At 47.4% G+C, this 22,221-nt stretch overlaps 8 protein-coding genes across 8 annotated transcripts; 4 read left to right on the top strand and 4 right to left on the bottom strand.

Moving 5' to 3' along the window:
- Window positions 1-44: 44 nt before the first annotated feature.
- Window positions 45-935, top strand: F4812DRAFT_448572 (ribosomal protein S1). Its single transcript, XM_047935871.1, has 2 exons — window positions 45-573; window positions 666-935. The coding sequence occupies exons 1-2, from the start codon at window positions 305-307 to the stop codon at window positions 748-750; spliced, it is 354 nt and encodes a 117-aa protein (XP_047785243.1). The 5' UTR covers window positions 45-304; the 3' UTR covers window positions 751-935.
- On the bottom strand, window positions 883-3,034 carry F4812DRAFT_293617 (uncharacterized protein). Its single transcript, XM_047931165.1, has 3 exons — window positions 2,907-3,034; window positions 2,512-2,831; window positions 883-2,460 (listed from the first exon to the last, which is right to left on the bottom strand). The coding sequence occupies exons 1-3, from the start codon at window positions 2,956-2,958 to the stop codon at window positions 1,135-1,137; spliced, it is 1,698 nt and encodes a 565-aa protein (XP_047785242.1). The 5' UTR covers window positions 2,959-3,034; the 3' UTR covers window positions 883-1,134.
- A 377-nt stretch (window positions 3,035-3,411) lies between these two features.
- On the bottom strand, window positions 3,412-4,813 carry F4812DRAFT_453884 (glycoside hydrolase family 5 protein; the record flags this gene model as incomplete). The annotated part of the gene is made up of 2 exons (XM_047936547.1): window positions 3,412-4,121; window positions 4,219-4,813. The coding sequence occupies 2 exons, from the start codon at window positions 4,811-4,813 to the stop codon at window positions 3,412-3,414; spliced, it is 1,305 nt and encodes a 434-aa protein (XP_047785241.1).
- Window positions 4,814-5,634: 821 nt separating this feature from the next.
- Window positions 5,635-7,686, bottom strand: F4812DRAFT_293032 (cytochrome P450). The gene is made up of 4 exons (XM_047931161.1): window positions 7,410-7,686; window positions 6,736-7,335; window positions 6,453-6,685; window positions 5,635-6,394 (listed from the first exon to the last, which is right to left on the bottom strand). The coding sequence occupies exons 1-4, from the start codon at window positions 7,473-7,475 to the stop codon at window positions 5,710-5,712; spliced, it is 1,584 nt and encodes a 527-aa protein (XP_047785240.1). The 5' UTR covers window positions 7,476-7,686; the 3' UTR covers window positions 5,635-5,709.
- A 990-nt stretch (window positions 7,687-8,676) lies between these two features.
- Window positions 8,677-10,264, top strand: F4812DRAFT_448547 (uncharacterized protein). The gene is made up of 2 exons (XM_047935870.1): window positions 8,677-9,557; window positions 9,662-10,264. The coding sequence occupies exons 1-2, from the start codon at window positions 9,343-9,345 to the stop codon at window positions 10,005-10,007; spliced, it is 561 nt and encodes a 186-aa protein (XP_047785239.1). The 5' UTR covers window positions 8,677-9,342; the 3' UTR covers window positions 10,008-10,264.
- Window positions 10,265-10,934: 670 nt separating this feature from the next.
- F4812DRAFT_453882 (uncharacterized protein) lies at window positions 10,935-14,159 on the bottom strand (the record flags this gene model as incomplete). Its single annotated transcript, XM_047936546.1, has 1 exon — window positions 10,935-14,159. The coding sequence occupies one exon, from the start codon at window positions 14,157-14,159 to the stop codon at window positions 10,935-10,937; it is 3,225 nt and encodes a 1,074-aa protein (XP_047785238.1).
- Window positions 14,160-18,001: 3,842 nt separating this feature from the next.
- F4812DRAFT_448509 (uncharacterized protein) lies at window positions 18,002-18,824 on the top strand. The gene has a single exon (XM_047935869.1). It carries the CDS (start codon window positions 18,343-18,345, stop codon window positions 18,664-18,666), a length of 324 nt encoding a protein of 107 aa, XP_047785237.1. The 5' UTR covers window positions 18,002-18,342; the 3' UTR covers window positions 18,667-18,824.
- Window positions 18,825-21,116: 2,292 nt separating this feature from the next.
- On the top strand, window positions 21,117-21,725 carry F4812DRAFT_469662 (uncharacterized protein; the record flags this gene model as incomplete). Its single annotated transcript, XM_047938892.1, has 1 exon — window positions 21,117-21,725. The coding sequence occupies one exon, from the start codon at window positions 21,117-21,119 to the stop codon at window positions 21,723-21,725; it is 609 nt and encodes a 202-aa protein (XP_047785236.1).
- Between the last annotated feature and the right edge of the window lie 496 nt (window positions 21,726-22,221).

Here is a 22,221-nt window from a genome sequence, read left to right as displayed (position 1 = left end):
TACCATATTAATGATTCTTATCGTTATCGGCTAAGAAACCGCAAAGCTTAGACCCACTTATAAGCCCTTATCCGAACCCACATCGGGAATTCTTTCTAAGCCCATTATCTTTTCGCGAAATATCGGCCAACTTTTTAACTTTTTTTTAATTCCCCTCCTATAAACCAACATCAAAAGTTGCCTTCATCACTTTGCCGCAACGTCATACCGTTCGAGTCGTGAGGGCAAGTTCTCGTCGCAAATTTAATCAAATACCTAAAGCCTCTTCCCTTCTTAACGAAGAAAAAAAAAGACCGACGTCAAGATGTCGTACAACAAGGCCGAGAAGGACTTTGCCGGCGAGCAGGCCAAGACTCACAAGATCCGTATCACCCTCAGCTCCCGCAAGGTGAACTCTCTTGAGAAGGTCTGCAGCGAGCTCATCGAGCGCGCCAAGAGCAAGGACCTCCGCGTCAAGGGCCCCGTTCGTCTCCCTACCAAGACCCTCAAGGTTACCACCCGAAAGACTCCTTGTGGTGAGGGTTCCAAGACCTGGGACCGCTACGAGCTGCGCATTCACAAGCGCCTGATCGAGTATGTCAATTCTCCCCACATCACTGCCCTCGCCCCCCTTCCCCCCCTTCCTTATCATGTTTAAAAGAAAGGATGCTAACTCTGGCTGATAGCCTTAACGCTCCCACCGAGACTGTTAAGCAGATCATCGTTAACATCGAGGCCGGTGTCGAAGTCGAAGTTACCATCGCTGCTTAAAGCAGAATTCGAGAATGGGAAAAGGCGCAAAGGGCGGATGGGTATTGGAAGGATCATCTGTATTCAAGGATACCCGTGTTATTCCAGCTGCGTTCTAGACAGCGCCTGCAATTACACATGCTCGCAGGCACTACGCCGCGGCAGAATTCAAGTCCGAGCCAATTTATGAGGCCAATATTATAACTCTGACGTTTCCTACCATTGATGAATAAGTGGTGTGCTATTCGTAACCCATTATAACTCCGGGGTATCTAAATTACCTACTTCTATAGACCGCAAACCTCGTAGTTTATCCCTGTATGACCAGTCGATATATATGCATACCATTCTCTTCCACATAACGCATGTAAACCATCCTAGTATACTTTAAAAATGGTGCCGCTCTCAAAAGTTCCAGACGCAATCTTCCCTTAGGGGTGGTACTTCGGGCATATCTCCCTCGAACCTGCCAGTAGCCGCCACGGCAGCATATGCCGCTTTGACGGTCGGCGTATACATCGCGAGGTCCGGTTCTGTATCCTTGTTGTACCCGGGCGGGCCATGGGGGAAGAAGATTTTACGCCACGAACCATCCGAGTTCTGCACGCCTGGTGCCGGTTGATATGTACCGCCGTCCTGAGGCATCGCATCTTGATATTTTTCGTCCACTTTCCACTTATATATCACCGGTTGCCCGTTAAACGATATTATCCGCCCGTTCGCAGCCTTCGAAATATAATTTCCAGGGGACGGGTGCTGCTTAGTACTATTCGGTCCGTATGGGTTTGTCGATGTCGATGTCGCGGGCGTTCCCTGTGCTTGCGCTTGCGTTTGTGGTTGTGGTTGTGATGGTTGTTGCTGTAACTGTGTCTGGGTCTGGGTTTGAGCGAAAGGGTTACTTGACGGAGTTGCGAATGAAGATGGTTGCTGCGATGCGAAAGGATTTGTAGTCGGTGGCGCGAAAGCCGAGTTTGACTGTGGCTGATTGAAAGGATTACTGAGAGCTGGAGTAGGAGCCGAGGTATCCATCTGTTGATCGGATGATGGCGCATTCACTGTCTGAAGAAAAGGATTGACGGTCGGTTGCTGGCCGAACGGATTAGGTCCCGAAGTTGGTGCTGCCGAGGAAAAGGGGTTAGGAGCGGAAGAGGCCGCAGGCGCTCCAAAGGGGTTTGGTTTTTGCCCCAAGGCTGACGGCTGTCCGAACGCACTCTGGGCGGTTTGGCCAAACCCAGATGGCCCCGGAGCATTGCTTGCAAAAGGATTTGGCTTCTGACCCAGGGCTGAGGGCTGTCCAAATGCGGGACCACCCAACCCCATCTGTGAGGATTGCCCGAAGACGGGCTTCGGAGCCCCTAGAGTGGAGGGTTGGCCGAATGCTTGAGTAGACGGTGCTGCACCGAAAGGATTTGGCTTTGGTCCCAGTGCCGACGGCTGACCAAATGAAGGTGTACCACCACCGAAAGGATTTGACTGAATATTTGACTGCGGAGCCGACGAGAAAGAATTGGAAACGAGAGGATTTGAGAACCCCGTCTGGGGGCCAGGCGCAGTGTCTTTTGCGAATATTCCACTAGTAGTACCCTGTGGGTTGCTCTGCCTACATATATCTATACGGTTCGGGTGCGTATTCTCGGCAGAGAGGATAAATTTAAGTGCGCCGTCGAGGTTGCTTAGGGCCGTCTGGTTTTGCTGTTCAGCTTGTTGGACGAGAGCCGCGATTTCGGACATCTAGCTCAAACATCAGCAGTGCGAAAAGAAAGAAAGAACTTGAATTCGTACAGCCTGTTGCTGGTTACTTGATCCTCTAATATATAGCATAACTTCCTCGGGACTCTGTTCTCGCGGGTGACCTCCGAATAATTGCTCCGGAGCGTCCCTCCCTGGGCCGTAGCACGATAACAGCCATGATGGCTTCTCGGGTCCTAAGTCCTGTCGTATGATATCTGTAGAGATCTTGTAAGGGTTTTCTTGGTCTCTATTTCCTCCAGATCCTAGGACTCTAAAACGGTTCGCGTTAGGGTTAGGACCTCCGAACGAACTCGAACTCGCGTTAGTATTGGAGTTGGCGTTGGCGTCCGGGTGCTCAAATCGGCAAGCGGCTATACGTTGACAGATGTTAGTTTCAGTTTTCAGTATACGAAAGTCAAAAGGTACAAAAGATCAACCAATCATACTTCCATTTCGGCAAAAGCCCTGTTGCCAAAATCTGCAGACACGTCCCACCATATTGACAGGTCAGGTGAAATGGCGATGTTAATTGTGTTGTGTTAATGGCGAAGCTCGAAAAGCTAGGGGTGAATTTTATCAGCCTTTTCAGCCTTGCAGGACGCTAACGTATTTTACCTAGGTAGGACCTAGGTCCAGTAGTAGGTACCTAGGTACTTCGTACCTTACCTTAGGTAAATGATTAGATAGATAAAAGATACATTCAGCAAACGCATCACATATTCTGATTGTATAAATACATACCTAGATATATACATATATTTTTATTTTCATATTTTTATATGCGAATATGCGAGAATAAAATGTCACGATGTTCCATTTCCAACCTGGTTTCAAACAACGAAGGATTCAATTCAGTAGCAACTACCTAACATAGGATCTGGGGAGCCTAAGGCTGCCTCGCTCATATAAATATAAGTGTCCGCTTGGGTACTATGGATTAGATCCATCATCTCACCCCTGCGCGGTCGCCTTCACAAGGGGCTTCAAGCCTCCCTCAACATACGCCGACGATCTCCAATCCGACCAGTCATGCTTTAGCAACCCCCAAGTTTCCTCGTAGTCTTGCCTTCCCGAGCGGATATAGTAGCTTCCTGATACGACCCAGATGAACCACCCGGCCTTCTGCTCTGCCAGGTATTCGGCGATGCAAGTAGCATACGTCCCCCGCCACGCGGTGCCCGTCATGTCAAACCCAAACTCGGTCAACAGCACCGGGAACACGTTCACGGCCTTGGAGTCGTCCGCGTGCAGCGCCTGGAAGCCGCTATTGTACAGGGAGCTCTTGAGGCTATTGCAGTTGTTCGCGCTGTTCTGATAGTTGTGGATTTCCAGCACCAGCTTGTTCGCATAGCCCTTGAAGTCGGCCGCGCTGAACTTGGCGCTTCCTGGTGTAAATGCCGTGCCCTGGACCACTGGTGTGACGTACGTGTCGAAATCGAGGCCCGACAGGAAGATCAGCAAGTTGGGGTTTGCCGAGTTGATCGCACTCGTGCCTTTCTTGATATTCGTATACCAGTCTCGCCAGTTGTAGGATTGGCTGCTGAGCGTTGGGTTGCTGTCCGGTTTGCGAAGCTCGTTGCGTAGTGACATCGACGTCAGCGCCGGCCAATTTTTCCCGTGGTTCGCCATATACGAGAGTCCTCTGGTCCAGTTTTCTACGTCTAGAAACAGGTATGTTTTAGCTCTGCGCATGAAGACTTCAACAGCCCAATTTGAAGGCACACGATCTGTGTTTCTAGGAGTTCTTTCTCTACGTACTGTAATCTGTGTCTCCAAACCAAGAATTTCCGTCATTGGTAGAGCAGCACCAGGCAGCTTTGGACATGTGATTGTCTAAATGCACAAACACTTTTTGCTTGGCACACTCGGCAGCGACGGCGTCGAAAACTTGCAGGCGAGTAGTACTATCGTTGAAAGACGGGTTCTTCGCGAGGAATTGACTATAAACTTTTGGTCCGTTTGTTTGGCCCAGCGCCTTAGTAAACGAGTCCTTCACAGTCGTATCCTTGCCATTGTTGCTATAGATCTCATCTATCATCTGGATGGCGTACGTTAGGCGGATTGCGTTCATGCCCACGCTCTTGATCTTGGAAACGATGCTCTCGATAGACTGATACTGCAGTCCGTCCGGGATCATTACTTCTCCGTGGCCTGGCCAATTAGTACCGGCGTAGACGACATTTTCACCTCGCGTATTTTTCATGTCACGACCAGATGTGACAAGCGGTCCATAGGGCCAACTATCGGCACGGGCATCAACATTCACCTTTAGTGGTGAAGCCCAAGAGAAGGATGGGATGCCGCCCAGAGCAAGCAAAGACACGAGAGAATAACGAAGTCCTGAGCTCATCATCGCGACAGAGTGGCGCATTTCCTGTAGTGATTACCTATCATATCACTGGAAGGGACAGTGTTGCACGGGGCGGAGGAGATTTTATGCTACTTGCCAAGAAAACTTCACCTCATACCTACCTATACCTAATATAGTACCTCCGTACTATACCGTTGCCTTTTTCAACTACTGAGTTGATATACGTCGATATTATTGGTGGCGCTTCAAAACACCCTGAGCAGAGTAGAGCGTTTCTCTATAAGAGTACATATTATTACCCATTGAGTGCCCATATCTGGGAGCTCGTAGGAACATCTTCCCGAGCGGCCGATTTTTCACCACCTCTCACGTTACGACTGATGGAGCCTTGGTTCACATAGTCATATTTTATGTAGTATTTCCCAAGGCATGAATAAAGTTTGAGTACCTGTTATTAAAAGTCGAAAGGGGTGGGTGGGGGTAGATAGGTAAATCTTGTTGGTGCCAGGCTGGCCGCCGATGGGGAGAAACAAGCTAAGAGAGTATATTTCCGCCGCTATTCATCCAGATTGCCGGCATGTCATCCCCACATCTGCTTGTCGACCAGCAGAAGCGAAAGCTTGGATCTATCTAATCTTGGATAAAGGACCGTCACCGAAGTCCGTGATCGAATATCAACTATCAACTGCTGGGCATAATCATCCCGTCCGACTCCAAGAGAGGAAAGTAACAAGGGTCCTTGACCATCAACCAATACGAGACAAGGTCGTAAAGCCCCCCAGGTTCTAAATATAATCAAATTGCGCGTGAGGTTAACTTCCAACCTAAACACCTAATTAAGTTGTATGAATTGGTAGCCGCTTAAAAAAAAAAAAAAAAAAAAAAAAAAAAAAAACGTTGAGTTCATTCTTATCCTAGCTGGTCCAGATCCTATCAGTTTAAATCCGCTTCCTAAACTCAACCATGGGACCGTCTTTAAAACTGGTGAATTGATCGATCAGCTGGAATTCGTCCACACGTCTCCGGCCCCATTCGAGATCAGGATTGCCCTCGCCAGGATCAAAACCAGCTGATTTCCGCAGGTCGTACATGTATAGCGTCCTGGCCAACGTTGTCATCATCTCAATATATGCAAGGCCTTTCCCTATACACCCTCGGGGTCCGATAGAGAAGGGACAGAAGGCGCTCTGGGCTAGCGATACGTCTTTTTCCGTAACATTTCTTTCGCTTGGTTCTCCGAAGGTCTTATAGGAGCCCTCAATCCACCGTTCCGGAACGTATGAGAACGGGCGTGGGTAGTACGCCGGATTGTGGTGGATAGTATAATGCGGAGTACCAATAACGATCCCTTCGGGTATATACTCGCCGTCAACTGTGATACCGCCTTTCAAGACTTCGCGAGGCAAAACCCCTCCTACCGAGGGAGACATGCGCATGGCTTCGTCGATACACGCCCGGAGATAGGTGCACGAGTTTAGTGCCGGACCTTGGCAGATCTTTTCTACGTCGTCAAATTTCGCGCGCACTTCTTGGCTCGCTTTTTGCAGCGCTACCTGATTACGAACCAGATAGAATAATGTTGCCGCTAGTGCAGTCGATGTTGTATCGCTTCCTGCGATGATTCTTACAGTGCTGTCAGTCAACATAATCTATACACGGGTTGGTCTGCTTGGATACGCACAGCAAATTTGATTCTCCCCACAACTCGGGCATCGCAAATCCTTGCCCGGTCTCGGGGTCTCGTGCTTTGAGTAGATGGTAGAAGAAATCGCGACGGTCCGTATCATCGCCTAACTTTGTGCGCTCAGTAAGCTGGGCTTTGCTATAAGCCATGTACTTTGCCCGACCAGTCGCGATTCTCCGAAACAGTATCTTATCAAGATGAAGCTTGCCGACTAAAGACATGGTTCCACACTATTACAATCAACAAATGGTCACCGTCTAAGAAAGGATGGATTACTTACGATGAGATGTCTTGTAGTAGCAAGCGACACCAATTCGAGAGCATATCTGTTATCAGGCTTTTCCAGCATATGGAATGCTTTCCCAAAGCACAGGTCCCCGAGGATATCCATAGCAAGGTAGTTGCACCAGTCAGCCATGTTCTTGGCTACAGTCCATCCCTTTCGCTCGTCGCTTGCACCGAGGCCGATCTGCTCGCAGAAGGATCGCACATTGGCCAAGATGTACCTCTCCATCTCCTTGACGGCTCCATCCGAGAATGCCTGAGAGAGTACCCTCCTCTTTCGAGCATGTAGGGCTTTATCTCTTGTGTTGTGAGTATTAGGCGCCGGGTGAACAAATGCATCGTAGAACTCGGCTTTTCTCACATTGGATTTGAACCCGTAGATATCTTTCAAGGCCGTGTTTGAGTTGAAGGACACGCTGTTAGGCCCAAACCGAACGACTTTGCCATACTTCTCATGCAGGCGCCAGAACTCCAGGTGCCGATCTCCTTTCCAGGCGTGATATAGTTGGTAGGCATCTGTAATCTTGGCTATAAACGGACCCGGATACTTAGCTAGAGGGTGGAAGAATAATCGGTAGATAACAAGTGCAATGGCCTATATCATTAGGCACTCTAGTTAGTTTGCACAAACCCAGCTTCTATGCGGCATCTGTTAGGGGGTTTTCTTACATAAATAAATGCCAATGAAGCCGTAAGACCAACAGCGTATAACAAGTTGGAAATCACCGCAACCATCTTCGCTACAACTTAGGTAGACAGGGTATCTCCCAAGTTACTTGATCTTCATCTAATCTCGGTGATTACGATGGGTGAGTTTGTCTCTACCTCTCGAATTGTGATCGATCGCCACCGAAAGATTAACAGTGTTCGTGTAATAGATACATACCATCGTTCACGTTTATACTGTAATACGACAGCTTATCACGAGACGGTTTAAATATGTCCAAGGTAGAAGATCTCGGCTTTTCGCGGTAGGTCCAGTAGGAGAAACTCGATGGCATGGACGAGAGTACGGAACCGCGACGGAACTGACGTCGTCCATTTTTGCCCAATGAAGTTTAAGACCGGCGCGGTTACCAGCGGAACCCTTGGAGCCTCTTCCCCAGTTTGAAGTTACTATGCTTCTAGCTTACCATCTTCCCTACCTGTCTACCTATCATGCTTCTCATAAACGTAATCGTTTTGTCACAAGGTTTGGATTGGTACAGCAACCTAGTTCTAGCCTGGCTGTATTTGCCGATCTATGAAATTGGTTAGCCGTCCTATGCCGTTGCACTTGATGTGAAAATGTTATGCTAGAATGCACATCGTTAATCCCACCTACTTATATGAGCGATGTCTAATGCATGCGGGACTTGATAGGATAGATGCGGGTTCAACCATTTGTAGCTGGATATCGGAGTTAGTAAAGACGGCCAGGAAAGTTTACATAGTAGAGGGGTTTCTGGATTGGAGGCGCATGGGCTACTCGGACAATGTCGCTTTGCAGGTCTGGAGTACTTAAGATAGTTCGTCTGGTTTGCTAGCGGTAGGTTATTAATCATCGTCACCTCGTTGTCACCTCATTCATTATTTAGTATGAGAAAAGAGGATAATGGACCTAGGTCACCTACAGGTAAGGGTTTTCACATAACTAACATAAAACATGAGAGTAGTGAATAATTACATGCATAAGAGTGATAAGAATGAAGTACCTAGGAAACTTCCAACTTTATGACCAATAGCCGGATGTTTGGTAAAAGCGACGGTAGGAACTTCCAACACCGTAGAAAACACGACCTAACCTACAGGCAACCCCCCGGTATGTCATCTTATATTAGGTACAGGTAGGTTAGGTACTTACTTAAGTAAGTAAGGTCAAGAGGTACCTAGGTTTACGGGTACCTGACTTTAGATATAGGTTAGGTTAGGTACTGACGTGGGACCTCGTACAATACAATACAATACATTAAAGTGCAACGTCGAGGGACCCCTAAACTTTTTTAACTTTTGGTTTCAATCGGATCTTCAGGAGTCTCTATTTATTTTTTGGCACGCCAGATTATGCTACGCCTATCTCTCCCCCCCAAACCAATTTAAGCCAGTCGCCTCACCAGCGCTTCCAATCGCCCCCAATCGCCCCCCCCTACGGTCGGTGAAACATCATGCATCACATGGCCTGTACCTCCTTGATAACCTATAGGTGATGTTGTCTTATAGGAGCTTTTTAGGGTGCCTTGCTTTCACTCAGTTCTGGTAACCTTACCTTTTTATTTATCTTACACCCTCCCTTCGTGCGAAACGTCGTCGTCGTTCATCCCATCCATTCTTTTTTTTTGCCCTTGTAAATCCAACTATTATACTTTCTCTTTTTCTGCTTTTATCCATTGTCCCTCGCTTGTTTACACGTTGCGAAACCTCAAACTACGCCGAGGTCACATTCATTTTTTGGCAAATTAAGCCTTACTCGGAATCATCCGAGCTGCACGTTGGCCATTCTGGTAATGAAGCGGACGATCCTGAAGCACAACGGTGTAAGAATTAGGAATTACAATTGACTATCACATCGAAACGCGCCCCTAGAGGAGACAAAAAGAAGAAAAATAAAAAATAAAACTGAGTGATGAGCCCTATCCCAGTTAACCCGTCGACACCGTCGACACTGTCAGCGGCGTCGCTGGCGTCGCTGGCGTCGCACTTTGCCCGAGCCGTCTCCCACGTCTTGACGACGCGAGACGAAGATGAAGATAAGAAATGCCACCCAGCACCTAACATAAACCTATGCGAAAAGCCGAACGCGTCTAAACCTACGGCCGGGATCGTAGTCGGAACAATAGCGTAAGTTTTATTAAAAGGAGAGGAGGGCGAAAATAAGACCTATCTATACTTTTTGAAAGAAAGAATCCCTGTTGACGATACGCCCTGTCTTCCCCCCATCATAGCGGACTCGTTTTCGGTACAACAGTCATAACACTCATCATACTACACATCCGGCGCCAACGGCAAGACAAGCGAGAATTCCCCAAGAACAACCAAGAGCTTGACGACTACGGCATCGGTCCGATGGCACCCGCGTCTACTGGCACACCTGCCAGGCCCCAGAAAGCGTATCGTCAGCCGCGCGTAGAGCCGGACGCTGAAGATGACGACGACCTCAAACCGCCCAGGCGGCGGGATTCCTTAAACTCCCTTGCACGCTCGATCCGTGGTAACCCTGACGCGTACAAATCAAGACCCGATGACACTTCGCACGATATGAAACCCGTAGAGCCAGTCAGTCAGTTGTAAACCCCCCAAGAAGGAAGAAAGAAGAAGAAGAAGGCGGGAGCAGGAGAATGATACCCCATCGTCAAATGTGCTTGGCAAAGATTAATAAGACTAGAAGGACGAGGAGATCTAACAATAGATCGATCAATTTGTAATGAACCTTAACAGCTACCTTAGGTACCTACCTACCTTACCTAGGTCATCCAAGAATACCTTTTGCTACCTTACATACAATGCTAGCTAGCCATTAACTGTGAATTAAGTTTTCATTTCTCTATCTCCGTGATTGCAGACCCATTTTGCTAGAGTAACAGGCTTGTTTTTATGTTGGTTATCAGTTAACTAATGGGGATGGGATGCAACCACATTCAGTACCTCATTCATGTAAGCTAAATCGAATTACCACAGTTCCATATAATAATGGGACGAACGAGTAGTTAAACAGGTACCCAACCTAAGGGAAGGTCTTTAAAGATACCTAAGTTACCCTCCAACACCTTACGGATAGACTATCACGGGTTATACTCGACAAGACTTGTTAGATTCACTTCAATCGAGACGTTTTAGTCGTCTCACTCTTCATTCAATACCTTCTCACTAAGTATCGAACCCTAAAAAGCACACTCGTAAGCTCCGAGGCGCAATACCTCTGGCAAAGGTGGCCGGTCTTGCCTGTATAACCTGGAACGCATATTCTACACGTTTATACACCCCCTTGTACGCTGGGCTACTTTGTACATATGATGCCAATTATCTAATTCCTAAACGCCGCGCTCCCATGAGGGTCCGATTTGCTTCAGCCTGGTCTCCAAGCCGCCGGTATAAGGGCCTGCGAGCCCCGTTTCGTCAACAACCGCTCCACCGTCGCATGAGCTACCTTGTTCGAATTACTCCAAACCCGTTTATCATGCTGCCAAGAGGACGTTACATCATATAGACGCACGTAACTCAGCTTTCCAATCCAGCATATGTACTCAGTTGATTTAGTAGAAATGTCCACTTAGGGCTCTTGAGACTTTGCAACGCCCCGAAGAGGCTTTCTCTTGTGGGAAGAGCGTTTGCTGGGATGCTGGCCGGATTATTTGGATCTCTTGCCTTCTCACTTAGCTTCCTGAGGGTAGAGACACCGCACGTAATAATATACAGGATATCCATGTCCTCGCGTGGTTGAGCTCTGGGGTTGCCGCTTATGCGGGGTGTCGGCTCCGCTTGTGTACAGAGCGTACGAATAAGACGGAAAAGGTTCTGCGCAAAACCTTCCCCAGACGATAGCCAAGCGCGCGTTACCCCGGACTCATAACCTGGTGCTAGCTGCGCGATAATATCTGCGGCAAGTAACCCTTGCATTAACAATGCCTTTCGTGCCTCGACAAAGGATGGTAGATTTGCCGGACGGCTTTCCTTGTTTTGGTCTGGAACGGGGCAGACCGCTAGGCCGAAAGTCCGCGTGAGAAGCTCATAAGGAGGCGAGGCGGCGGCGTCAGATGCGAAGATAATCTTATAGTGCGTTCTATTCGGTTCGTCGCGCGCCAAAAGTTTAGCTAATGAGTCTACTGCGTGTGGCAGGTAAGGGTGAAGTGAAGGCTCATATGGCGAAAAGACCACCCGCTCTGTCGTTAGGGAAGGGCCTGGGGACGGTGCGAAGGCAAGAAGAAATTGGAGTAGACAAAGTGCCTGTTCGCGACCAGGTATCTCAACCGAGCTGGCAATATTCGACAGCAAAACTATAACATCTTTCATGAAATCGAGCGTATTCCTTGGGGCTCGCAGCAAGTTATCATGCGTACCTAAAGATCGTATCGTACTGCAAAGGAACTTGACTACAATTTCGTCAGCAAGGATTGCTTGGTTCGCTTCTATGAAGGAAAAGTTCCGTAGTATGGTAGTTATTGCCAGCAGACGATCAGCAGCGTGTTCAAGCTCGTATTCAGCGTCTCCCAACACATGAGGCTTGCGAAGGCTGATGGCTTCGAGGCGGCAGCTCCGCATGACATCCTCGTAGGACGTCAGGTCGATCTCATCTGACACTGGATCTGCCTTGTCTGCGAGGAGGTCGACTTGTTCTTCTGCACAATCTATGAGACATTCCACCAAATCGTCGCAAGCTCTCAAGTCGATCGACAGGTTTGGTATATACTCCGCAGCGCGCGACACGGAGCCTAGAACATCGAGAGCTAATCGTACCTCTCCATGTATACCACATTGTAGACTTTTCGTAAGAGCGTGGAGATCAATATTGCCAAGCTCCTGAGGTTGCGGAACATCTGGCCTCCATTTTTCCAAATCGTTCCCTAATTTTCGTATCGACTCAAGATCAAAGCCGCCATACAAGCCCGGCAGTAACTCCCGAGAACAGGGTGCGTATTCGTTTTGATCTGTTGCGAAAGGTCCTGGAAAAGGCAAGCTGGCCGTGGTACCATTCGTATGTGCACTATCCACCTGCTGAGCTATGGGTTGTACCGATATACTCCCATTCTTACCGGTTGATGCGGGAGACTGAACAGAAAAATCACCGCTCGGCTGCCTGGCATCCATGTTTCGTGATATACTATTTCTTACGTGTGCTTGGTTTGCATTGGGTTGCTGCTGATTTATCCGTGGCTGTTGTGGTGTCGAAAACCCGTTGACGCTAGCCTGCTGCATTGCAGGTGGCATCTGTTTAATAGGTGTTTGTACATGTGGTTGTTGCATCTGCGGGACTTGTCCAGTCTGCATGGGCTGTCCATGAGGTAGCTGGCCCATTCTCTGCGGTACGCCTTGACCCGGCATGCCAGGCATACCCGCTGATCCGCCTACTTGCTGCTTAATATGCTGACTTCTTTGCTGCATTGTCCAGAACTCCTCGAACTTTAACAGGTTTTGTTCATATATGCCTCGTATTTGGGCGGGGGCCGAAGGGATTTGTTGTGGATTAAGGCCAACCGACGCGGCGACCTGCGTCCAAAGGTTGCGGCCGGTCACGTTCCTATATCCGCCATATTTGGAAACATTCTGGAACAGTTGAAGTAGATGTAAGGGTCGGCCTTCAATAACGGGATTTGTATCCAAGGGAAGTTGTCTCATATTCATAAACGCCGTCAGATTTTTCACGAACGCTTCCGGGTTATTAGCTCGTTGTATTTGCGAAGCCTGCTGAGCATGCATAACACCAGGTGGCATCTGGCCGTTCTGCATTGGCATTCCTTGCTTAGGAATCATGCCTCGGCCTTGAGCCATATTCTGGGCCTGCATCTGCGCTGCCATCGGCATACCGCCCTGCTGAAGCTGTTGTTGCAGACGCATGTGGTATAGCATCTTCTGCTGGTCCATCGCGCCACGTCCTTGCGCCGCTTGCATTTGTTGCATCTGCTGCATTTGTTGCGTGACCATCTGGCTCGGGTGCATCTGAGGCATCTGTTGTGGCATTTGTCCCATAGACGGAGGCATCATGTGTTGCGCCATGGGGTTCTGGGCCGAGGGTGGCCTGGCAGGCGACGCGCCGGGTGTATAGCCCGGATTGAAACCTTGCGGGAAATTCTGCGGGTTCATGAACATGCCCGGCTGAGGTGTGCCGCTATGATCTGATGGAACTGGCGATGCTTGAGGACCAAATTGCTGAGAAGCTGGGGAGAAAGGATGCGGCGACGCGGTATTGACGCGTTGCGGCACGCTTCCCGGACGCAGCTGGTTGCCAGCCATTACGGGTGATGGAGACGCGTTCGTCGAGCCATTGGGTTGTAAATGGGGATAATGTTGCGGTTGATTATGATTTTGCGGCTGCATCGCATTTGGCTGGAAGCCCGGAAAAGGTGATTGTTGAGGCGTGTCTGCGCGCGATGTCGGCAGCATGCCGGGATTCTGTCGCGGAGACGCGCCAATGCTATCTTCTCTAGGTCGAGGTCGTTTCGAGGGGATGACTGGGTTAGTTTGATATGCGGGATTCGAGAAGGAAGGCGAGGCATTGCGCATAGGGCCATTCTGCATAGCAGCAGCCATCTGTTGAGGGTTAAACTGGCCAGCAGCAACGTGGTTGAACTGGGCAGCATTTGCCATAAAGGCCGAGGGATCCATCATGCCACCCGGACCAGCGCCGATTCCTCCGCCTACACCCATGTTATTCGGGTCGTTCATGTGTGGGAAGCCGTTGCCATTGTGGTTTTGGACGGCAGCGGCCTCGTTAATCCAGGAGCTCATGACGGATGTAATCGCGAATGGGAACCCATCTGACTATAATTTAAATAAAGTTAGTGGTTAAAATAGATGGTGACTAATGCATTGAGATGGAACAGCGATGAATTGTAAATGATAGTGTGACGGGCGACAAGTGTCGCGATGGAATAAGAGAGGAAAAAAAGTCGCGTCGCGAGTCGATTAAGGAATTTTGGGGGTGAACATCCACGGTGCGATCGGGGAAAATAAGTTGGTATGGTCGCAGGTTTTCGGTGGTTGGGGGGGGATAGGTTGGCTTGGAAAAGACACTCCAGCAGAGGTAGTCCCCAGTGCTGCAAGTTGCAGCAGCAGCTACTGCTGTCAGTGCAATGCTGTCTGAATTTGTGAGGGGAGATCCCTAAATGCAGCGCTATGCTATGCTGTATTGTACCTAAGAGGTAGCGTATATAGGAGGTAGAACGCCTAGCTTTACAGCATTGATAAGTACTCCCCATAAATACATGCGCAGGTATGTAAATACAGTATATGTAGACTGTACATACAGTGCTCCATACGCCTTACGAAAATAGAAGGGGAAGCGATAGCGATAGCGATTGTGATTGCGATAGCAGCAGCCTTGGGCTAAAAACAAATATGTACGTGAATGGGGTCCGGGGACGGTAATAGGAATGAAAAAGGGAATAGGACATCAACGGCAAAAAGTAGCGAGAGAGATGTCCACCGGTGAAATGCCGGCGCCCACTTCGCAATTGGCAGATCCGAACCTGAGTACGGAGGTTGGTTCTAGGTATAGTAGTGATAATACGGGATTGACGGACGGGGTTGTATGTACGGTCGTGGCAGGTGCGTCAGTTGCCCACCTTGTCACTGTTATCGCTACTATGTGTTGCTAGTGACAGTGACAGCAGCCGGGCACTGCGCATCAACACCATCCGACACTTGAAGGGTGCCGACCGAAGTTGTGACGGGGATAAGGTTATACCTTTTTTTCCTTGGTTTTTCTAGAAGTAGTGTTTGTTCAATATATTTGGACACAGATACATACGGAACACCCGAATACCGCTCGAACGGGGAACCAGTGGGTTAGGATGGACGGGATAGATACCTACCTAGAGGTAAGGAGGCTTGGTAGGCTAGAGGAGATAATAATAAAAATAACAAGAGACAAGAAGCGGATAACAAGGTTTTACCTACCTAAGCTAAAACTAATGGTGGTGAGTGACGACACCGCAATCACACGCTTTTTTTTTTTCTTCTCGTCTCTCCGTGCGTGTTGTTTGCTGGGCGTAGGCGCGAAGCGATGGAAGGGCGGTAAGTAGGTAAGGAAGAGGCACTTGTTTTTTTGGCGAGTTGGTCCGGTCCCGTCTGCGCTGAGCTAAGAGTGCTGGCTGGACTTTTGGCCTCTTGGGGGGGGATTGTTTGGGTGTGTGTGAGCCGTGAGCCGTGAGCCGGGAGCTGGGGGATGGGATTGAAGGTCTGGGTAGGTCAAGAAATTTTTCTGACTGCTGGCACCACCTTCTAAGTTCTATCCAAGGCAAGTAAAGAGCGGGTAGTACTACTTGATCCACTTGCGCTAGTCCTATACAGGGTTAGAGGGGGAGCGATGGGAAAATCATGCGTCTATGCGCGATTAGAAACGTTCAGGCTATTAGGGTGTCAGGGAAGAGGGAGGGAAAAAAAATAAAAATTAAAAAAAGGAGGCGGCTTAGTGGTGAAAGGAAACGCAGGAGCTGTGTCGCCTGCAGGAAAGCAAAGATAGTTGATTGGCCCGAGAGTCGCACACTAAAGTTGTACTCCATTACTCCGCCAGGTTCACACCATTGGTGGGATTGGTGGGATAACAAAGGATCCAAAGGTAGGTACCTAGGTAGATAAGATGTACTTACAAGAGGTACCTACCTAAAGTTAGATGATAAAAACAACCTTACCGATAGACCGAATATTATCCGATAAAATCAAAACAGGAAAGCCCCGGGAACTTAGACATTCTTACAGTTGGTCCGATGAAGTATTTCATCCCAACACCGCAGGAAATGGCGAGCTCCGTACGGAAATTCGAGCATGCGAAAAAGGGAATATAATAAGGAAAAAGGAAAAAGGAAAAAGAAAAAAGAAAAAAGACAAGAAAGAAAAAGTAGGAAAAATAAATCATGTTAGGTGCTCATCATTAAGAAATCGAAAAGGGTTAACCTACCAGAATTGATCAAAACTGCAAGGCTGGCATTCAGTCAATCCATCTCATCTCCCACCAGAATCTCAACCTAAGGAAGCTTACCGCATCTCGCCCACGGCTAGAAACTAGGTGCATGTCTACGCAGGCGGGTGATAAGGGGTAGTTATTTGCCGGACGCAGGAGGTGGTCGTAGGATGTGGTCGTCTGGACTCATTCTATTTTGTAGGAGCCCAGTATCCAAGAAAAAAAACCGTGTGTTAAGAGACCCTTCGCCTTTCAGTCTTCTAGTTGGGCATCCTCCTTATGCCAGAAGTTTGATTTCGACCGTGTCCTAATAGGCTCTCCAAATATTCGTATCATCATCGGGGGGCCTGGCAACTCGTAGATGAGATATTCCAAATTCAGAGCTCGAATTTCCATGGCGACTTGGATCTTTGAGGATCTCATATCGTGAAGTCCATGTCAATAGATACTCAAACATGGCTGTCGGCCCGCAACGCTGCTTGATGCTGTATATCTATGTAGCCTAGGCCAGTAGGTATCAGGTATACATGCTGCATAGCATATGCATGCTGATATCCGACCCTGTGCCGATGCATACTTGGGACTGCCCGCTAGTGGTCCGCTTCTAATGACTTCATATAAGACGACGGAAATCTCCCAGTGAATCAATGTTATAGGCTGCAAGGATACACAATAAAATGTGGTGCTCCCCAGATGCTGATCAGATGATGAAAGTACAAATAAATGTACGCAAGGGTGCCGATCAGTTGTCAACTGAGAGACCTCCTTTTCAAGCCCCTCTTCATCCTATCGCTCATCCTCAAAGAGCTGGTATCTTTTAGGAATTGACTGGTGCTATAGCTTCAGGTGCTTCATGTTGCGAGTGACAACACGAAAATCTCCCTGCGTTGCATAGACATTGAAAATCGCAAGCGAGCGCTGTCGATGTAAGTCAGTAAATGCATCTTACATAGGCCCAAAAAGGATGTATCGGTTTGAATCAACGCTGGGTCTCAAGTCGTAGCGGTTTCGGTGTAGTTATAGAAAATTGATCCCAAATGAATAAAGCAGGAAATCGGTGTAAACCCACATAAGAGGAAACCGTCGTTGATTTATATGAATCTCTATCAGGCTTCGTAAAGCCAAATTGAGGTTCTCGCCATTGAATGTCAAATAAATTGATGAACTGACCCTTGTAATTATAATTATGGCGGAGACCTTCCCCGTCGAAATTCCATTGTTAGCTTGGGTGACGGGGAGGGGGGCGTTTTGCGCAACGCTGGTAGATACGCTGTGCACTCAACTTGAACCCTCAGCAAATTCTTCTTCATAAAGTGAGCAAGACGATAGAAGCTAGCTTCGTAGACCTAGATCATCCTTCGATATCGCGTAGAGCCTGATTTTTATTGCATCGACAAAGCTGGTAATTTTCCTTTATGTTAAGAATTCCCATCCACGGTACACATGTACGGTTTGTTTAAACCGCACCGATACCGTTTTAGGTAGGGCAAGTCCATGTAAGTGGGAAGAAGCAACTCAGTCGCTAGGAAAACAACGATTACTGCGCAACTCAGAGAGACAGCATATAATGCAAATGGGAAATAAAGTATACATTAGTGGAATAGAAAAGAAGAAGAGGGCGATGGGAGAATCTGGAGAAGAGAGAAGATAAACAGTCACAAGGGAACGAGCAAGGGTGGGAGATGGGCAGATGGGCCCTTCTGAGAACGGGCTGAACGGTAGGGCAACAGGGAAAACGGACAGCATGAGGGAAAATCGGTTACAGCACCACCACCATGTGCAATACTGCTTGGAAGTATCATATTCCCTTTGGTATTGTACCTCTTCAAGTACCTACACGTCCACGTACCTATCCAGCCTGCCAGCTTACCTTAGATAGGTAGATTGTCAACGCTATGTCAATGTCACTTTCCCAATCTATTATCTTTCATCATTGCATGTCGTGTTTTGAGCTTCTCCACCAAGTGTGCACAAATTCGGGATTTAGGTTAGGTTAGGTAGGCATGCTCCATGAAAACTCGAGAGACGGCCAAATCCGTCAAGGACTTCCCCCGCCAAATGGTCGTTAACTTTCCCCACCTGGTGCAAGCTTCGTTGGTAATGCTTCTCTACATATTAGCCAAAGGTCTGGTGAATCTTAAACAGATCTCAGCCACATTCTCCAAGTTACAAGTTATTATGTTATCCTATGGGATACTTGCTCGATGCTTGTTCCAACCCCGTTCAAGAGAGGCCCAGTCTGTCGCGTTGTGTCTCCAACGGCCGGCCTATCATCGAAGTCGAGACCGAATCCAGCGGATCCTAGTCCCTCCAAAGAGCGCACGAGCGACTTAGGCTAAGACAGACTACCATGATAGGTTAGAGATATGGTTTGCATGATATCGTCTTAACCAGCTATAGGAACTTAAAATTCGGAGTTTGACTTCGACCTGACACAATTCTACTTCGGTTCGTAATCTAACTCTACGTTTCTTTAGCTGCTTGTAATAATACGTAAAATACTATATTTGGATCCCCAATCTTCCAGCTTTTCTAAGATAAAGCATGCCTACTATATCAATGGTACGCAAGTAGAGAGGCTGTTACATAGAAGCGGCAAATACAAGTTTAACGGGCGTGGAAACTTGTATTCTGGTGCTTGTAACCATCTTTCCTGTTACGTGAAGCTAGTCCACCTTCGCAAGGCCTACTTATGAACAATACCATAATATTGATGGCAATATTATTGATAATATCTAAGGGCATTACATCAGGTCCCTTGGGTATTCATTATGATAAAGGGAGATATAGGTAACATATAAATTTCACACAATGGTAGTGATCTGTGGCCAAAGATATCGTCAACCTGCATGTTCATATAGGTGAAATTGTTGTCTAATATTAAGTATGCTGAACAATCATAGGAAACAATATCTTATTGCGCAATTTATAACTCTGTAACGGCCTTCTGTATATCATTTTTATATTGACGATATTTTTTTTCGCCCCAGTACTTAGGTACAATCACATAATCGCATTTTGAACGGTTCTGACAATTTTTTCTTCGACTATTAAATACCCATTTCGCTGCTGGAAACCATGATTTTCACTTACAACATGCAGCTTCTGGGCGTCGTTGCGGTAACTGTACCATTGATGGTCGCCTTGTCTTATCCGTATCTATGGAACATTGAAATTCCCCAACCTCAACAAGGCCAATCATGTGAAAATCCATCCTCATGTAGTTATGGCTGTAGGCTGGGAAACCCGCTGTTCAACAGTATGAATTATGGTATTTGTAGCGGCTGTCCGCTCTTCGACCAGCCTGCTCAAATTATCGTAAATACTCGTATCGAGGTCTACGAATACGAGCGTTATTACACTGGACCAGTTATGCAAGAGCGATTTAGTTGGAGGCGTATCGAACATGACTCTTTTTCTTTAAAGCCGGCAGGTGGACGGAAGAAGCATATAAAGGTACCTAGGTAGGTAGCAAGCCACAAAACGACAAAACGACAAGAGCACTACCTGACAAAGCCTCAGACAGAGTGTAAGTAAAAGTGCTCAACAAACTTCGACGGCAGGTATTGCTAGAGTGAAGTATTTTAAGGGGGCACTTGGTTGCTAAAACCGTCCCATCAGGAGATTATATAGGTCTATTATTTAGTTCAATGATGTTCTCTTAGACTATATCTGTAACAATCTTTTCATGGAACTTAACTAGTCTCTCCTAAACATCTCAACAATAAACAATAACCTTAGAAATATTGTTTAACCCTCATACAATGCATCATTATTGCCAAAGTCTCAACTTCTTGTGTTGCTAAATAACCAGTCCAAGTTATGTTATTAGGTATTCTTCTAGAAGATTACTTAATAATTCTTAAACTTTGCTCTTGGTAGCTACATATTGGGGAGCTACAATTACGCCGATATTATGACAGGACTACATAACAGGAACATGAATTTTATTTGTAAAGTTACTAGTATAGATATCTGATTAGGTACCTCTAAGGTACCTTTTCAGAGTTGCAGTACATACCTATACCTAGCCCTCAAAGATCGTGAGTATCTCCATGATATTCACTTTTATTTCGTCCCGATCAGGAGTCAGGACCTCTTTCAGGCCAAGCAACAAGCTGTAAGGCTTTTGATATTCTGGGTTCCCTAGAGCATCATCGCCTTTTTAAAGTCTCTCTTTAGGTTCGTAATGTATTTGATGAAAACTATTACTTCATCTTAAAGGTTTTGTCTTAGGAAAAGCAGTGGGCTTCACTAAGGTAACCTTACCTGTAATGGTGCGTCGACTTAAGGCAGATCATCGTTTTGGTCCAACAAAGCAAAGCCGGTACCAACACTACCTCCTACTTTAGATACCTGTTACTGATGTTATCGAAGATAACGTGAGAGATTCGTTACAAGGAATTACAGTTTAATCTTGCAAGTAGTGGTATTTCAATCTTAGCACCAAACAAAGATATTGTGCTTATGGACTTATATGACAGCTACTGTAATATCCTTTTCTCCATTGATGCTGTTCACAGCTATGAATCATGTCCTGCAACACGATCCATGAACATATACAAATTTAACATAGTCATTGTGATCAATTTTCCTCTCATTCTTATATATATGCCTAGAGGAAACTTCCATAGTCAGTTAATCTCTTCTTCATCCGTGCCTGGAATACCTTAGGTATCCAATCTAACATTGGGACTGTTCGACAATTCAAACACATTTTACAACAGCTTTTTGACTATTCCCTAGGTTAAATCGCTGATTCTCTCATTGAACCAACTAACAAAATGCAGCTCACCAGTATTTTTGTGTCGGCTATCTCATTGGTAGCCGCTGTGGTTCACGCTGACCCTCTAGTCCTCCCTCATCACCAGGGGATAGCAAGTGGCTATTCGATGGTTAATCTCACTTGGGTTGGAAAAGTCTTCGAAGACGGTTCTGATGTTTCAATAACCGGTTCCAGCATGCAGAATATTGAAGCGCAGATTCGTGAACTGAATCCCGATTTCTCCTGGAATAGGAAGAACGATACCAATTCCGCGATGCCGGTCCGGCGTGACAATACGCACCTAACCTGCGACCCAAATAATATCTGGTGGGCTCAAGTCTTCAGGATCGAACAGGGAATCGAGTACTTGAAAGGCATCCAGGGGAGATGTCATGTGGGTCCTGGCCCTCGGGTATGTACCCGAGTAAGTTGCAGCTATGAGTCAGCGATCTCCTGGTGCAACGATAACGATCACGATATTTTCATCGACTGCTCGCTTTGGAGTCTGTATGCTCAAGATATCCTGGATGCTTGCCAGACCCACGATGCTTCTAACCGTGTAAGGGGTCAAAAGTTCAATGACGAGAATTGGAATATTCTCGTGGGTCTTGACAACGATCATTGTTAGAGGACTTGATCTTAGGAAGCATTTGGCTTCTACGAGATTCCCTCTCGAATTCCTCCATGTATTCCTTCTGTTAGGACATAGTAACTACTGGGATTTTATGTAGATAAATATTTAGAACGAAGGACGACGCCTTCATTATCTAAGTATTATATTTAGCCGTAGAGTCCCATGGTTAGATTCGCGTTTTTTAAGGAACAAAGAAGCTATTTCCCTACTGTTTAGTCCCGTTTTGTGATAACATTCAAGCCATGTACGTTAGGTAATAATATTAACGTATTAGTTCATGATAAAATAGAAATCACATAATGATAGTTACAAACTTTGAAGGCACCTGATTGGGGGGGGGGGGGGGGGGGGGCGCGGGGGGGGGGGGTGGGGGGGGGGGGGGGGGGGGGGGGGGTGTGGGGGGGGGGGGGGGGGGGGGGGGGGGGGGGGGGGGGGGGGGGGGGGGGGGGGGGGGGGGGGGGGGGGGGGGGGGGGGGGGGGGGGGGGGGGG

The sequence above is a fragment of the Daldinia caldariorum genome (genome assembly GCF_022478825.1).
Source record: "Daldinia caldariorum strain CBS 122874 unplaced genomic scaffold F4812scaffold_34, whole genome shotgun sequence".
In the NCBI taxonomy this organism is placed as follows: domain Eukaryota; kingdom Fungi; phylum Ascomycota; class Sordariomycetes; order Xylariales; family Hypoxylaceae; genus Daldinia; species Daldinia caldariorum.
The sequence above is the reverse complement of the archived record's forward strand: the minus strand, read 5'-3'. Positions and strand labels throughout refer to the sequence as shown.